General features: G+C 42.8%; 2 protein-coding genes across 3 annotated transcripts in view; both read left to right on the top strand.

The window, feature by feature from the left end:
* The window catches only part of cd276 (CD276 molecule), a 215089-nt gene that overhangs the window by 20426 nt on the left and 176143 nt on the right, over positions 1-18520 (top strand). The window lies entirely within an intron of this gene.
* Positions 16984-18520, top strand: part of shf (Src homology 2 domain containing F) — a 100012-nt gene continuing 98475 nt past the window's right edge. For both annotated transcript variants that reach the window (XM_078282956.1, XM_078282952.1), the window contains exon 1: positions 16984-17660. In XM_078282956.1, the coding sequence (XP_078139082.1) occupies positions 17229-17660 (432 nt within the window). In that variant the 5' untranslated portion in view covers positions 16984-17228. The remainder of the gene's footprint in view (positions 17661-18520) is intronic.

Here is an 18520-nt window from a genome sequence, read left to right as displayed (position 1 = left end):
ACAAACACACGCTCACACACATGCGTGCATACATGGGCAGATACACATGCACATGACAGCACACACACACACACACACGCAGAAGGAAGATTCTGCTGAATCCTTGTCAATGTAGGAGTTGTTAGCTGAGCAGGATACAGGGTACAATGGGTGCTGCAGACAGCTAACATGATGAAAGATGATGGCTAGTGTATAACTGTATAGGATTTAAGGATGAGTGGAGCAGTGGAGCATCTTTCAGTGCCTTTAAAGGAATCATTCCTTCGATGGCTGACGGCCGATGGCAATGTGTGACGCCCAATGGCTGTAGTGGCGCAGGGCCGTTACAGGTCAGCTGAACTTCTAAATCAGCACTGTTCCTTTTCTAATGTTAAAACAAGCTGTGTGGTGAAATTGGACCAAGTTTTGCTTCAAATGCGCCTGTTGCATATCACAACCAAACACTCTCAATGATCTGAAATGATAGAAAACAGTGGGAACATGTATGCTCACACTCCGGTGTCACTATGATTGCTGCCAAAGACCCCACTTATACCTGGTGTTCAAATGCAGTCTGTATCTGGATATCCTATCTGGATAAGGAAAAAATACATGTTAAAGCAAGATGTGAATGCACACAGCATGCATTAAGGTCAGAATGTGCCAGATCTGGTAGATCCAAGAGTCGTAGAAGATAACCTCTTCCTCAGCAAAGAAAAAATAACTACAGCTTGACCCTACAGGTTGAACCTGTTTTTGACAATAGACAGACTTGGACAGAATGCATACAACCAGAACACATATGAATACCAGGTGTAAATGCAAGGGCGTGATCACATCACATTTTAATAGGTGTAAAAAGGTTGAGGACACATTTGACATTGATGTTCATGTGTTTAAGTGTGGGGACATGGATGGGTGTGCATGCATGTATAGGTGTGTGTGTGTGTGCGTGTGTGTGGGTCTGTATACATCAGTAAACTGTTTGCTTATTTGTGGGCCTGCATGTGTACATGTGAGTGTGTTACCTGTGGAAATTGTGCACTTGAATTTGCATGCATGCGTGTGCATACATGCACTTTGATGAAGGCGGTGGATCAGAAAGCCAGCGGCCTGTCTGGAGCCGCCCTGACCTCTGTGATGCTCTGTCAGACGACTGATCAGACCAGGGCAGGGAGGTGAGAACAGTGGGTCTGCTGGAGACACACACAAGTGGCTTATTAGCATGAAGACACACACAAGCACACAGAAGCGCACACACAGTGATACTTAACCAGACACAAAGACACAAATACACGCTCAATCACACACACTCAAACACACACACATGTTATTGTTAGAGAAGGGGGAGAGCGACAGAGAGAGGGCGAGCAAGTGTCCATTTCCCCGCCTGGTTTTCAGTGCCGGGAAGCGTTTTATCTAATGAGCGTTCCAAAGAAAATGACTGTGCCTTTATAATAGTTTATGATTGAACCCTTTTGTCAGGGCAGCTCGATATAACTCACGATTTATCCTTTTATATCATTTAGTTCAATTAAATATATTGTGAGTGGACAGCTCCCCTGGGGCTTGGTTTTATCACCGGGCGTTAATTATGCTCACTCAGACGGGACATGACTTACGTCCATCGGAGAGAATGATAAAATGTAGCTCGGCACGGGAAGACTGTGTAAAATGACTCATGGAGAATAGGCTCTTTCTTGTAATGGCCAGTGTATGAATTGATCATATTGGGCTGCTCCCCTCCTACAGGTTACTGTCTGTCTGCAGCAGTATTAGCAGTAGCAGCTCTTCATCTCTTTTGGGGAAATGTGTCACTGCTGTACAACTAAACTGTAAAACAACAACAGAAGAGACACCACTGACACACGTTTTCTAAGTTTTTTAAGGTTTAATTTTTTCTTATTTTTCTTAAAACAAGTGAAAAATTTCACTCCAATGTAGATTCAATTAATCTTGGAACAATAGGTTATAGCCTCATAGCAGTGGGTACAAATAACCATTTTTAGTGCAATAAACCTCTCTCTCTCTCTCTCTCTCTCTCTCTCTCTCTCTCTCTCTCGCTCTCTCTCAGACTGACTTACTGTGCGGTTACAGACAGCTCTCTCTCTGGGGAGGAGCTGTCAGAGAGATTGCATCCTGCGGGGAAACAGAAAGGTGTGCACCACTCCATTTGAAACTCTATTTCTGACATGCTAAAGCCAGTCAACACACATGCTGTGTAATTGCCTGTCTTTGCGGATCGCTGCTGCGTTAAATGTTCTCCAAATGCATTCTTGAGGGTTCTTAGGGGCATAATGCAGCGTTGGGGTAATGTAGCCACTTTTGAGCATGGGGAAAGTCTTATTTTTTCAACCTTTATTTATCCAAGGAAATAGAACTGTCACTCACTCATGGAAGCTGCCTAGTACAACCACAGTCTTCCACTGTTGGCCACTGAGCAGCTCCACTGAAGCAACTGGGGGATCTTGACGTTTTTGAGTGAGAGGAGAGTGTTACTTGTTCATTGGCCCCACACAGATTTTCCCAGTCGGTCCTGGATTCCAAACGGGCAAACCTCTGGTCACAAACTCAATTCTTTAACCATTAGGCTTTACTTCCCACCCAAATGAATCCAATTAACTTAATCCTTTGGAGAAGAAAAAAGAAACATTTAAGCCATTTTAACTTTTCAGATGAAAGCTGTTTTTGAATGTCATTATCTGGAAACTGCATAAGAATGTTTTGTGCATTTATAGTTTAAGAAAGCACCCATTGTGTACTTTTATGTGGTGTATAACATTCAAGTAATATATCTTCACTATACAGATGCAGGTATTCAAAATGGGCTTTTACTTTTCAGTATTTCATACTCTAAGGTTGTTACAATTGCACACATTTTACCAAGCCCTGTGAGATCCTGAGATGTTTGGGTATATCCATGTCATTACCACTGTTTTGACTTTGTATTGCTTCAATGAGAGCAGTAATAAACTGCACATAAGTCTGTATGAGCTACCAGACCTGTTCATCACCACGGTTGAAATTCTACTGATCATTGCTACACTTGTCAGAAACACACGTGTGAGGCTGTGGACTCCCTCCACAGCGCTGAGAGTGCAGTGGAAAATGCCAGGTTTTCAGATGGCTGCTATCAGTGTAACAGGCCTAGAATTACAACTGCTTGGAGACAGTACTCAGAGGGAAGGGGAAGTGCAAGACAACTGCCTGGAGCTCTCGCAGCTTTGCAGCACATAAAGATACATCTAATAAACGGCTGCTGGTTATATGGCTGAGGTGGCTGTTTCCCAGAGAAAACAAGTCCCCGGTCTTTGTATTGGAAATCTATGTTTGTGCGGTGTATGCTGTGTCATCAGGTTAAAAGACTCGTTGATTTATACAGTGGTGTAGTGGTAAATGAGGATACATACATAGGGCCTATGCCATTTAGTGGACACATCTTTCCGAATGGATAACTGTAACTGAGTGTATACATTTTTAGGATAGGAACCCCCCAGAGGGAAACAAACCAGCCAACCACCATACTCTATAGGCAGACCATGAGGTGGGTATACTCTGTACAGCTGTAAAATGTGCAGATTATTTTTCCCCCAACTGCACTTCACACACAATATTTTCATGTGTCTCTCTTCGACAGTAAAATTTTACAAACCTCCTTTCCCTCGAGTTGGAGGTTTTTGTTTTTATTGGCTTTTTTTTTTAGACTCAGCGCTCAGTAGCTACTACTGTGTGTCTCTTTCATCCTGTTACTGAACCGTAGTAGCTGAGGAAATGTGCTTCGGGCAGTATGGGTCAACAGTTTGAAACAGGTCAGTGCGTCTGGATTGCAGTGTTTGACACCGGCTGCCTGCTCCATCTCAAAATCCCATGCAAATAAGACCTTTTTAAGCTCACACTAGGGATGAACCACAGTACAGTTTCCTCCAAAGTGAGACAAGTCTCGCTTCTGGATGTGCTGAATATCATTAGATCATTTTGACATTCCCCAAGAGAGAAATTCATCTTTTTGCCTGTCACCCTCCACAGAGATGTCAGAGCACGGGGTCAGCTGCAACCTACGCAATATTTCAGCAATACTTTGCTTCTCTTCTTTTCTCCTTGAAATTATTCTCATTTACAAGCCCGTTAGTCCTAACAGGCTCCTCCTCAGAAGGAGGGGTGTGAGCACTGCTGCTTAATTGAGCAGGACTATTGAGATCACCTATCTACTGTTCGTGCCACAAGATAAAGAGTTTAGCTCGTGGTATGTGCGTAATGAGGCTGTGCTTATGCCGCCAGTGGCAAGTCGTCAGCCACTGAGCAGCTTGGACACCCCCCTGTCTCCCGCATTACACCTCACACATCCATCATCCTCAGCGTGTAATCATCCCTCTGAAAACGCCACTTCTATGGAGTCTTAGGGATCCGCTCCTGTGCATTGACAAACCCGCGAGGAAATTACTTATTTATCATTCACAGCTCGGTGATTGTCGAGCACTGACTGTCTCGCCCGTTCTCGAAAAGGAGGTCTCAAAACTCCTTCTTCTGCTCAATTCTATTCATTTTTTTCCCTCAGAACATAAAACGAAGATGAGAAGCCCATTGCCTTGTGATAATTTCCCTGGGGTGAGGCCCATTGAGTGCTACTGAGCTGTGTCTAATTTGTCTGGGAAGGCGTTAGAGAGGTACTCAAGAATGCTGGATGTTCATGTTTAGTGGCATGTGAAACCTCAACGCAAATGCTTTCAGCAGCTACAATTCTCCGCTACTGAGCCATTGTTTTTGTGTAAATAGTAAACTGGTTACATCTCCCACTGCTCGACAAACTCCAAAGGTGTACTAATGATAGTAATTATGCACCTGGATGGTGAATAAATGTTTTCATACACTTCAAAAAGAAAATGAAGACTGCAGTGGGCTGCAGTGTTTTGGTCTGTCTAAAGGGGGGCTTACCAAAAAAGTTACACTAACAGCCACAATGAATTTGCAATCAATATGCAATTAGAAGACAAACAAGTTATTGATATATACTAAAGATTCAAGAGAGCCAGCCAACCAGGACATTAAAACACAAGCCAGGGATCAATATATAATTAATAAGATCACGGAGCGGAGTAAGCAATACCTGGTCCATGAACCGGCCACTCACACATTTTGATATTTCAGACAATCACAAATAAAAAAAGTTAGGTTCTATCAATGTGCATATTCATAGATTGAACCAGAGTATTGAAAAATAAGAAAAATCTTTACTTTGGGTGTTCCCTTTCCCAGCAAGCATTTGACAAACCGCAGCTGGCAAGAGGCGGCCAAGTTCAATTTCAACCCAAGCAAGCCCAACATTTTCACAATAAGATATTATGACACTGTAAAGATTCATATCAAAACAGTTTTGGAAACTGTTTTTGGAAACTGCTATTAGAGAGATATTTATCTCTCGATTTCACAAAATGATGCAGTTAGCAGCTACGGACGGCGTCTCAACTTTCATTTTGGCAGTAGGCTACTTGGGAGTATTTTTACATGGAATTGCAAAGCTGGTGCAGGCCAGAAGCTCAACATTTATTCAACACTAAAATGTTTGCTGTGTTCAGTGTCTGAAACATAGTACAGCATTTTAAGTATCATTTTGGCAATTTATTATTAAGTGGACCCGCAGTGATGAAAATCTCTAGCTATGGGTGGGCACTTTATGTCTAATCCTGAGAGCTTCTAGTCTCTAGTCAAAGAAACGCAGTACAATTCTTTGACTATGGTAAGTATCACTTTGGAAGTTTGGAAGTGGCACTCTCCCCATGCTGTCAAATCCTTTCTCATCTATGTTCTCTGCCTTCAATTGCTTCCTGTCAGTCTGTATCCTTGTATGGGGAGAATGGGGGAGGGACGCCTCCTACCTTCGCTGCCGAATACTCCGTTTATAAGTCTGCATTTTACCACACAGGAATTGTAAGAGGGAAATAGGCTGGCATTAGGGTGAAAAGATATCAGTCAAGAAGGTATTGAGGGTGTACTCGTCACCAATTTTGGCTCAGACACGGCACGAAAACCCCAATCAGCCCGCTCTCGGTTATGACACATGCACAACCAGTCACTGCTGATGCATTAGTATGACAATGACAGCAGCACAAGAGCCCGCTGGGTCACATTTCTCATCTTCTACAGCTCCCAAAAATTGCAGCACAGAGCATTTCAGGGAGAGACGCCCCTGAGACTTTCTCTAGCTCTCTGCAGCCCCACCAAGAAACAAAATTCCCCCTCTATATCGCTCAGAGCCAGGCTTACCATCTAGCAAAGACTGATGCTAATAGGTTGCTTTGAGACTACCTGTTAAGATTGCCAAATTCACCTAATCATACACCAGCCACAGTTTACCTGCACAGTTGGAGACTTTAGCTGTCAGAGAAATACATTAGAACAAATTAAAATGGAAAGAAAATGAGAAGTGGAGGGGGTTGAATCTTCCAATCACAGTGTATCCTTCCAGCAAGGCAATCAATATGAATCTAACCGTTGGCAATTCTCACTTTGGTAATTGCGTTTCAGAATAATGAAATCGCATTCAAGGTGGAGCATGACCGACATAATGATCATTTTGTTGATATGAGAACAGGAGGTAGAGAATGAGGAAAAAACAAGAGATGGAGATGATTACTGCTGTTGGGTGGAAACCTTGTATCTCCAATATTAAACTTTTCAAAAATTAAGAAGAAATCTCAGATACATGACCATGCATTTTTAAAAAATTTTGATGGGTTTTGAGAGTTTCATAAGCCCAAGGACCATAACATTTTCTCAACCCACAGATCCTTCAATTTAAGTAAAAACATAAAAATCACCAAAATCAAAGCAGCAAGGTTTTCACCCGACAACAGCGTTATTCAGATCCATCTAGTCCATTAGCAGACTTCTGAGGATTCGCAGTGCCGCGACCCCCATATGGTGTGCAAATATGGCCGTGCATACCAGCAGTGCATTACAGAGGGAGGGCGAGGAGGCAGAACAGAGCTGGCTGTAAACTTTCATTTGTCAGAGGCTATTGACTGTGTCACACTGAGTGAAGAGGCAGGCTTGTGAGCCATGCTGCTGCGATCCATCACAGTCACAACTCACAGAGCCACAGCTACCGGCACCACAGGGGGTGAATAGGACATGACATAAACATTCTCAGCAAAACACACTCTAGACAGATGGGATGCCTAGATAGTGGCTTAATTACCTCCATGTCTGCCCTCTCACCAGACACGGACACACACTCACTTCCGTAACTATGATGTTAAAGCAACCGTCATACCTGCATATACTTAGACTAGTATAGTATACACAATAGTAGAAACACGTTCTTCATACTGAGTATATCTCAGTTGTCTAAAGGATTGAAAGTCCTTCTTTTACCTTTGTCCCCCCCTTCATCTAGATTTCAGTCTATTTCACAGTCTGAGCAAGTGTTTCTGATGTTTTGTACATTTATTCAGTGTGCATCACTACTGATTTATGTAGTCCAAAGCCACAAGGATAAATAAATTCACAGCCTATCCATCTAATGTCCTATTGTTACCGCCATTTTAGAAATTGCACATCGGCATTAGAAGGGAGAAGTGTTTATGCCCTGTATGTGACTTGCCCCTTTGTTTACACTGTCAAGCCCATTCATCACTCAGTATTTTCACCAAGGGTGTGCTGTGCATATCTTAAGCACCGCAGCCGTGCATTTGAGTCCCAGTCAATAGCCGTAACAGCCTATAAAACTGGGTGACATACTTAGCAGGGTTCAATAGGTAACATGTCGACTTCAGTGCTTCGCTTGCCAGAAAAGGCAAATTCTCAACATCCACCAAGTGACGAATCAGTAAAATAAGGCCAGAAGAGAAAGTTTGGGAGGCTTCAGAGATGCATCTGCTGAATAATTGACGAGGCTGTAAGTTTCACTGTTACATGCCGTCAGAAGTGCAAAGAGAGAAAAAAAGAGTCCAGCAGCGAGATGTGATTGGATCAGAGGACCGCCTGGAGCTGAGACGCCACGGGGAGAGGAGGAGACGCCGCAGAGGGAGGGTCAAACTCGGCCAACATCAAACACCTAAATGGAGATGCATCCCTTCAGTGAGCCAGTCTGCACATACTGTATATACCCTGCAATAACAGCATTTCATGATTTGTACATGAGTATGATGAACGATCTGGGGGTATCAGAGAGATGTCTTGAATAATGCCCCGGAAAAGTAGGCCAGCTCAGCCAGTAGCCTGGGCCTGTTTTGTAGGTCTGACATGTACTTCAAAAAGCAAATAATCTGAGTGATTTTAGGTTGCAAGGGCTCCAGTCCATATTGACTGAAGGAGATTTTACGTGCAAGAAGAAAAGAAAGAAATCTCACAGGTTATGTTGTTGATTTTATTATCAGGGGGTATTGTCAGGCTTTACACATTAAAGCTCAGAGAAACACTGGAATATGATTAATCACCGCTGCCATAGCAGAGTTTAAATATAGACCTTATTATCAACTGAACTAGCTGCAGTATTCCTTGATAAGACACTAGTCAAGCAGGACAGAGTAAGGTCTGGACACCTTGAACAGTGATGGTACGATATTAGGAACACAGACTGAATCACTCTTTTCATACAGAAAGCAGTGTGAAATACTAGAAGTAAGGGCCACCAGTAAATCACAATATTTAATTATTGAAAACTTTATACATTAAGCAACAGCGGGCAACCACAGCAAGCAAAAGGCCATCTCTGCTGCAGGAAACATGAAATAATAAGAAGGTTTTTTTTATTCACAAAATCAGGGTCATTGCTTAGAAGGGATGCATGTATCACAATAAGGTATTTAATTTTTTTAGTGCAGCAGCAGGTACTCTAAAAAAATTAAAACTGGGTCACAAACACAGATGGAAAGGGATCCCAAACCAAAATGACCCCCAAGCACCACTGTACAGCAATATTTATGGAAAACCACTTGAGCATGGTGTCAGAAGCTATAGAAATAAACCAAGACTGTTGCATTTGAACCAATCAACTCTCAGTGGGGCACAAATTGTGTTGTTTGAGTGAATTCTTTGGCCAGGTGGAAACCGCCATTCCACGGAGAAGACACATATAGAGTTCACCTAGACAGAGGTCAAGCTTCACTACACTGCAATATACTGCACCTGTTTCCACTGTCGCCATCACAGTCTGTAATAAAACAGTGAATATACTTTTAGCTCATATCTATGCACACCTGCATCCGGGGGGAGACAGGGACCACACACATAAATCAGATTAGTAATCTGTCCTTGTCCTCCTTCACAGTGGAGGCGCCCATTAATACTTCATTTCATCTCTGCAGTGCCGGGCCTTTCTGGAACAACCGCGGGTGACAGCCACTGTGTTGCTGGATGAGTGGCAAAAGGAGCTTGCTTTCAAGATCGTGGCCTGCACTCCCCCTGCATCTTTGATTGACAGGCATGGGAAAGCAAACAAAGCAGCGCAATCAGATTGAAGGAAGGGGAAGGATTGATCGACACACACAGGCTCAAATACAAGGACTGGAACCCCACAGGAGCACACTGTAACACTGCTTTATTAGGAAAACAGCGGGCAAAATATTACAAAGCACTCTAACCTCTCCTGTGTATGTTTTGCCCTGTGTTGATACCATGGATGTATATTAATATATTATATTTATATTAACTTCCTCCATTGGCTTAGGTGATGCATGAGGAGCCATGAACGCTGAGTGTCCAAAATGTCAAGCACGCCAACTTTCAATGAAATAGACTGACCGGATGAATCAAGGTGAAAGCTATGAAAAGCCATTGATTTTACCTGTTATATCCACTTTAGTCATGAAGCGGAGGTGTAGATGAAGGGGAGAAGACAGGTTAATGAGGGGTTTTTAAGCCTTCAGACAACTTAGACTGCGAGCTTGTGTGCTAGAGGATGAAAGTCAATATTGGTTTGGTGCTTGTAATGTTTCAGAGTGTAGCAAACAGTGTATAGGCGTACGTACCAACAGAAGTCTCAGTTCAGTAAATGATCAATCTGTACCATGACAGGCCAGATAACAGGCTACTGAGAGCGATCTAAATATGAGCATTTTTTTCTAAATTGACCAGACTGGCTCAATACAGTTTTCAATTTTGAAGCTATAGAGATATAGAGGGAGAATGTATCCTTTATCCATCCAGTTTATCCTTTATTTATCCAGGAAGTTTTTTTCCTCTTGGTCTTTTTCATCACTGCCTTGCTTCATATTCATACTGTTACCCACATTCACAGTGGAGCAGCTGCAGAGTGCAACCACAGGCTTCTACTGTCCACTTGAGCAACTGGATGTCGATTGTTTGAGGACCTTGATGGTAGTGACAACAACACCCAGATTTTCCTGTGCAATCTGATTTGGATTCAAACCGGTGACCTGCTGATTACAAACCTGCTTCTCAACAAATTTTGCTGCTACATTTGAAATACAGAAAAAAAAACATCTCAACTGTCATTGCGGACAATCGGCATGCAAAGCACATTAGGATACTGGGCAGGTCCTTTGCAGCTTTGACTTTGAATGACCGGCAACTGCTTAAATTACTTAAGTGCTTTGCCATGGTTTTAGTATGCAGTCAACCCACTGGAGCGTGGACTGATATATGTTTACTAGACCTGGTATAAAAGTTTAGATGAATTATTGATGCGTTGAAAAGAGCACAGTTTGATACCACATCCAGGTGACGTGCATGACTCGAATCTGAATTACTGTAAAATGTAAAAAAAAACAACCCATGGCGGCGAGGAAAACAGTTTGCGTTTAAGTGTGTATGTGTGTGTAAGTGCCTATGTGTGTAATGTGTGCATGAAAGAAAGAGAGAGGAAAAAGAGAGAGCAATAGAATGTGTGACAGAGAGAGATAAAACGAGAGATATAGAAGCCTGCTCTATAAATATGAGTCATTTCTATCTGCTGTGATTTCCTCCCTGACTTCAGATCCACTCACCTTCACGTCTCTTAAGCCACACGAGACGTGGCGGGGAACAACAGCCATAAACTTCACGGTGAATGGCACTGCCTATCTGTAAGCATGTGCCGGGGGAAATCAATACTGCATGACCATTGATTTTCTGTTTTTATCCATTTTTAAAGCAAACCCCATCCTCTGCACACATGTGGAGTGTAACATGGAGATTGTGGATAATTCACATTCAGGTGTTCCAGGAGCATTTCACACACATTATAAGAAGAGTCTGTTCAGGAGTCAACACTGAAACCTCCATCAGCCATCTCATCAAGGTGATATCCAGCAATATGAGTTCTATTCCAAAGTGCCATATTTTGAAAGAAACATAACTGTCTGGAGATTAGCGTTTGATATTTTTTAAATATACAGCAAATCGTCCAGTTTGTAAAAGTAGCATTTTGTCAAACAATTAATTAAATCACCTAAAATCACATGTTTTTTCTGAATCAACCGTCTATTTTTTTTTCAAATGGTGGATATCTCATTTTGAAACAAACTCTTCATACATACAGTATATACACAGATACAACTTGAATGAAGATACACATCCTCCTGGTTGGCGTCACAAAGATGTACAAGATATTTTACAGTCTCAAATTTGAAAGTAGCATGAGTGATAACTGCTGGGGCCACTCTGCTGATTGGTTGTCATTTACTGTCAGCGAGAGCAGTCGTTTTCAATCATGTGCCATCATGCTTCAAGAGTCTGAAGGTTTTCATTCCAACCAAACCAAACACTACAGCAGTTGATTCCACTGATTAGTCCCTCCTCTCTGGCTGAAGGTGTGCTGATCAGTGAAATCAGCTGCTGTAGTGTTTGGTTGGAATGAAAACCTGCCGACTCGGGTCACGATAGCACATGATTGAAAACCACTGAACTGGAGCACTTGTGGTTGGTGATGTCATCATGGCAACTTTCGATCGATTAGCAGTCAAATAAAAGCAAATGTGTGACATAGACAGCCTTTGATTTCCTTGCTGCTGCCACAATCTGCTACATCTTTGTGTCAAAAGAATATTAGCACATTGCTATACAGGATGAAACCGATCTGTGTGTGAAAATGTAGGTTCTCCAAGGGGATGTTTGTTGTGCGCTGTTTTGCTATCGGAGTTATCAGAATATCTTTGTAGTATTTGCTCAATTTATTTCACGTTAGAGCCAAACAAAGACAGGTTTATGTTGGAGCAAAATATAACACAACAACAATGCCATAAAATTTGAAGTCCTGGTTGCCTCTTCAACTACCAGTGGAATTGCTCTCCAGAGATCCATTTGAGGAGGAAGGTCTGGTTTCAGTGTGCTTACATCAAAACATTTGCCCTTCGAGGCACTTTGCAATCAAAGAAATGACATGCGCTTTCACTTGCTTTATTTTTTGATCCGTCTTGTTGAATTTCATAACCTACCTGTTTCCTTACCAGGAAGTTATTGTGTTATGGTTGAAGGCTTTGCTGGGCGCCTTGGGGAAATGTATGAGACAAATTGAGCATAAAGGTACATATTTGCCATCTTCATTTTGCAGCATAGTACTTCAGTTGTTTGCGCAGCATTGTTCACATAGAGTAATTCCTTTTCAGTTGTAGCAGTTGGCACAATTCCAGCCGAGGAAATCAAAACTGAAAAGAGTCCACTGTTCTCTGTTAAATGAATAACAGAGGCTGGGGTTGGGGAATGAAAACTTAATGGAAAAAACAGCATTAGTTATATCGACGTGTTTTATCTCTATTTTAAAACACAAAAGGGAAAACTTGAATGTTGTGAAGACGAGTAGGAAGTTTACAACTGTCAGTTTTACTCCAGTTTGATAGGTGCAAAGTTTTCAAGATTTTTGAGATTTGGCTTATGTCCGTAAGACAAGTATTTCCATATTCATTCACTCAGCAGCATATAACTGATGTTAGCATACGTTTTTTGAATAGGACAGGTGAAATTCTGAATGAGTTGAATCTCATTCCTCCCCTGCCACACAGAAAGTGTGTAGTTTTATTAGCAAGTAAACTTTTTTGTATAGAATCTCTCAAGACTTTACAAGTCATAAAGTACTTCACATTATGAAACAAATGGACACACAACATTATATATTATAAAATAATATGAAATAAATATTAACAATGGAATACACAGTGAAAAGTAAAAATATACTTATATAATAAGTTGGGTCTTAAGTGATTTCTTTAAACAAGGGATAGAGTTTGCCAGTCTAACATTTGCAGGGAGGCTATTTCAGAGTCTTGGCTAAAACTGCAGATGCCAGTCACCTTTAGTTATTCGGTTGGACCTTGGAATAGCCGACAGACCCTGCCCAGAAGACCTGAGGGGCTTGGCAGCGCTGTGAGGACTCAACAACTCAGTAATCTAAGTTTGGAGCCTGACCATGCAATGCCTTGCGATGAGAAGGCTTTCGAAATCAATTCTGTACTTGACTGGAAGCCAGTGAATAGAGGCCAGCATTGGGGTGATGTGGGACCTACGGCTAGTGTTTGTCAAAAGCCTGGCAGCAGGAAGCGTACTGCACCAACTGGAGCCGGGTCATCACCAGGAGAACAAGGCATTACAGCAGCCCGGATTCCACGAGATAAAAGCATGAATGACTCTCTCCAAAACGTGGAAAGACAAGCCTGATTTGATTTTGGCATTGTTTCTCAGCTGGAAGAAGCCTGAGCTAACTTCTTAACATGTTGCACAAAAGTTATAGAAGGGTCAAAATGAATGCCTACATTTTATACGTTGGATGCGATTACAGCTCATATTCTGGGTACAAGATATTTATATTGCTGAAAAGTTGCCCTAACATGTGCGAAGATAACCTTAATCCTCATTGTTTAAGATATCCTGCCTCTAATTTAGCCCTAGTGACACCTCCATGGCAGTATCTTTTCTGGTTGGGGAATCCAATTCCAGAAGTGCCTGAGAAACCCCAGAGCCAAGTGACTTTAAGGGAAATAAATAAAAAAAACACACTCAGGCTGCAGACCAGGGGTGTGTGCCAAATGCCTTGTCACTTGTCATGCTCAGCATCCCAAATGTCAGCATTACAGATGGTTGAGCTGTGCAGCAACTGTTGAGGGCATTTACACTCATCTATAGCAACCTACACTGTCATCTGGTCCTACTGTAGACCCGCCACCACCCCACACAGCATGAGCATTTGTTCAGAATCAGGACTGTATGTTCAGTCAAACACACTTATCGTTTTAATACTTTGTCATATCTATCAAGCCATGCAGCCTGGAGGGACGGCAGGTGGCACGTTTGCCGGAGGAGCCTCTGTTCACGATGATTGCACTGAACTGATTGAACTGATCATTTTCTACAGGTAATCCCCTGAGAGATATTCCTATCCTGCTTTGGGTTCTCATCAAAGATCAGTTCTTTTCCGTCAGGACAATCCAGTGCTCAGGAAGTCTGGTTGGTTTCACAGCGAGGCTGATCAGCTCACAATATGAGGAAATCTATTCCTGAAACCTCAGACACTGACTCTACCTACCTGTGTTGATCTGTGCTGCATGGAGCAAACAATGATTCAGGATGACCATCGCCACATCAATTTTGTCAGAGATTTCATAATGTTGCGAAGGTGAAGGGCGACTACTTTTCTCCTTATTACAGGAACTGATTTATATGATGTGTGAATGACTTTGATGGACGATGAATAGTGTTTTCTCTCCTAGCTGGAGAAAGCAGACTGCACACTGTCCTGACAATCCTATATTATGATTCAACGCACTACCCACCTACCCTCACTGCTACATGCAGTCCATGACTCCTGACATTTCTGGAGGACAGTGCATCAGTTATTGACATTTTGCACTAATATGCTTTCTAAAAGGAGCCATTACATTACATTACGTTTTGGATTATCATCACTATGATACCCTCAACAGAATTCTATTCATTTCTCCATAAAAATCCATCTCTACCTACACAGGCTACTTAAGAGACTATTTGTATCCTATGATGCAGAGGATTAACATAATGTTAAAGAGTATGAGTGATGGCAGCGTGGAGAAATCGGTGCAGGCAACTGGTGCAATTCAACAAAACATCTGTGATGGGAGGTGTGCACTTGTTAACCCCAATGACATTCCTGCTCTCGCTCACCGCTGATCCTCTAAAATCTAAGGCAGGTTTCCACACAGGCACTCACATTAAACAGCATAAGTGGTATTTCTATCAGATCCTATATAGAGGTAAATGCAGCATTGGGATTACACCTACGTATATTGCAGCCCTAAGCTATACTGTGTAATGTTAACTGGAACAGGCCCCTCTAACACACAGTCAATCTTAAATTCCCAGGATGTGATCAAGAATATAAAAAGGCACAAAAAGACAGGAATACAGTAATTCTGAAAGAAGAATGTGATTTCCAATCCTGAAAAAAATCCTGAAAAACCACATCCCTGAGTTTAAAGGCTTTGTTTTTTTCAAAACTCTCTCTAAGAGCTAGTTATCTCCCAGAGCTGGCATCTAAAAAAAGCACCATTATAACCCAGGAAGCATCTTAACCCATTTATCTTAGTCTTTTGTTTTAAGCCTGTTTATTTACAGACATTATAAAGCCCTACTTGTATAATAAACTACATTAGACAGCCTAATGCACTGGATGTGGGGGGAAATGGTGCCTATAAAGTGCAGCGGTATTGCATTGGCCGGATTCCTCTGCCCATGCCCGAAGTGCAAGGATGGCAGGATTTCAGCAAAGAAATAATAGATTTTGTATTAATCTCCAATGCATGGAGTTGTCTCTCCCAGGGGCCTGCCAGGGTTAAACTCTGATCTGTACACTGTGACTTGCCCAAGGCTGTGTGTGGTGTTATTAAAAAGAAATATTGCTTCATAAAAGCCCACTGTGCTGCAGCCGTGACTCCTGTTAATGCAGACTGTTGCTGGAGCGAGTCTCTGCAAGGGGAAATGGGATTTTTTTCATCTGCCCTCTGATTGCAAAGGCAATTAGTGTTTATCGCGTGCACCTATGGCATTCTGTGTCAAAGAGGCCTTGGAGAGAAATGTTTACCCGTATTGCTGCTTTGAACAATGCACCTCTCCTACTCATGGGTCTGAGTAATGAAGTAGGCTAGTATAGGGGCTACTGTTAACTCCGGCACCCCTCTCCACTGGTCATTTGCAATGCAATTTGCAATCAAATCAGCCTGCAGTGGCCATCTGGACATGAAAGTCCTGTAGTATGTATGAGCAGAGGACAATTTACCCTTGAGTCCTATTGTCGGTGGGAAATGTTGACCTGAAATGGATTTAAGCATTGAATTGGGTCTATATTACTTTTTCAAAGCTCAAATCTCTGGAAATATATAGGAACATGTAGTTTTTATTCTTATTCTTATCTTTATTTCCATCTTTGCAGATGGGAAATACAGTTTTCCCAACTTTCTCATGAACATTAAAATAATTATTCAATCATGTTTAAACATAATGCAAATTCTGTAGACTCTGTAGATAATAAAGTTATGATCTAAATGTGGGAATTTCAAATTAGGGATAAACAGCCTATGACAATGGTTCACAAAAGGGGGTCCAGGCACCACAGGTGGTCCAAAGCCAAATGAGGAATAGTGTCATTTCATTACTTCACTTTTGAGGTATCGCTCTCCGCCTATCTACAGAATTAAACAGCTATATAAGTCTGTACCAAGTCACATCGAACAGTAAAAATCCTCAGCTGCGGATCCGTGAAAAAAACAAACAAAAAAAAAAACGTTAATCAAATGGGAGTCTGTGTGGTTTGAAGTGTAATGTATTTTTGGGTCCGTTATATGATAAAAGTTTGGGAACACATTGGCTGTGGCTGTGACACAGTCGCACAGGCAGTCAGCGGCGACTGGCATTTACAGTAGCAGACAGTAAGAGTATCGCGAGTCCGGTAGGTGGCAGTGAATGTTCTCAGGTAGGGAGGGCAATGAGGGGGGCGGGGTGGGGGGTGGAGGAGGGTGAGCGGGGCGGGGGGCGTCTGTTCCTCTTGCACAAGCGCTCCCATGTTGCGTAGTCTGGAAACCTGACGTGGAGAGCAGCCGAGCAGTCAGTCAGAGCGACAACAGTGGCAGAGTTGCGGCAGGGCAGATCAGAAAGTGCCTGTGGCTCCGCGCGCTGATCCCTGGACGGAGAGAGAGCAGCTGGAGGCCGGGGAGACGCTCCGAAAAGCCAGCCGGACCGGCCGGGGGGTGAGCCGCGGATCCCACTTTGACGAACACACTCCGGGCACCGCTGGCAGGAAAGGTGGAACTAAACTACATTCATTGACTTTTGAGCGATGCACTGGCAGCATGGCCAAGTGGTTCAAGGAGCACCTAGGATTCAAAACTACCAAAGCACCCCCTCCGGCGCCGCCGAAACCGGACTACAGACACTGTCACACCGGTGTGCCCGGTGCGCCTGGCTACCAGCAGCCGAGCTCCGGGGCCACCTACCCGAGCCCCGCTCAGCCGGACATCCTCGCTGCTTACAAACTACAAAAGGAGCTGGACTTCGAAGACCCGTACACTCCCGGTGGGAATATTTCCTTTGGGTCAAGCTTGAACACTGTGGGCTCTCCGGATATAAAGTATGTGTCACCAAAGCACCGGCTCATCAAGGTGGAAACAATCGAAAAGAGCAGCCCGGCTCCGGGCGGCGGTATCACGGTGACCCAAGCTGTTGCTGTAGGGAGTGTTAAATCTCCCACTTCACCTCCCTCCGACCATGACAACAAAGAAAAGGTGAGTTAAGTTAGTCCCAAGTCGCATTATGGGGCAGCAACTTCCCTTCGGCTACACTTTAACTTGCCTATTTTGGCTATATTTCTAATATATTGACTGTAACCCCATAAAGGAAACGAAATCACTATACCATTCCTGTAATATTCCTGCAGGGACTTATAATGTGTCTGTGGTTCTCAGTAGTGAGTTTATGGTATTTTTCATCTCTTATGGTATCACCATAATATTCCCCTAATATATAGGATATTATGTGTAGTTTATAGTTGCTGTGATGTTTGTACAGTATCCTCATAAAACTAAATCAGGGGATTACTAGTTCTCTTTCATAGGCATGCGTGTTATCAGTGGCGACTGGCGCTCCCTAATTTCCCCTAAAATAAAACGTGATTTGCGTATGAAACACCTGACCTACTCGGATAAGGAATGAATCGTTATAACCGGCAGAACTTGTTTTCACAACCAACGGCTGTCCACTGTGTTGCGACATCCACCTCTGTCTAATAACTAACCTGGCTGAACCACAGGGAGTGATAGGGAACAGTCTAGCAGCATGTTCTGTGTTGACATCCAGCTCCAAAATCAGTCCCCTTATTCCTTTAGTGTCATTATGTCATTATTGGCCTTCTGCTAACTTTGCTGCACTTAACTTTCTGTATAGTGCAGCCAGACATGTTGGCAAACAGGGGTGAGATGTGAGTGCTGGGTGCCCATTTGGATCTGCAGCTTATTCCCAAGCAACAATATACCCGTGAACTAGATATAATCACAGTGCCTCTACTGTAATTTTACTTTTATTTAATCTTTATTTAACTAGACAGGTCAATAGAGAATGTTCTTTTTTTGCAGCGAGAGACTGCTTC

Source organism: Centroberyx gerrardi, chromosome 1, assembly GCF_048128805.1.
Source record: "Centroberyx gerrardi isolate f3 chromosome 1, fCenGer3.hap1.cur.20231027, whole genome shotgun sequence".
NCBI lineage: Eukaryota > Metazoa > Chordata > Actinopteri > Beryciformes > Berycidae > Centroberyx > Centroberyx gerrardi.
The sequence above is the reverse complement of the archived record's forward strand: the minus strand, read 5'-3'. Positions and strand labels throughout refer to the sequence as shown.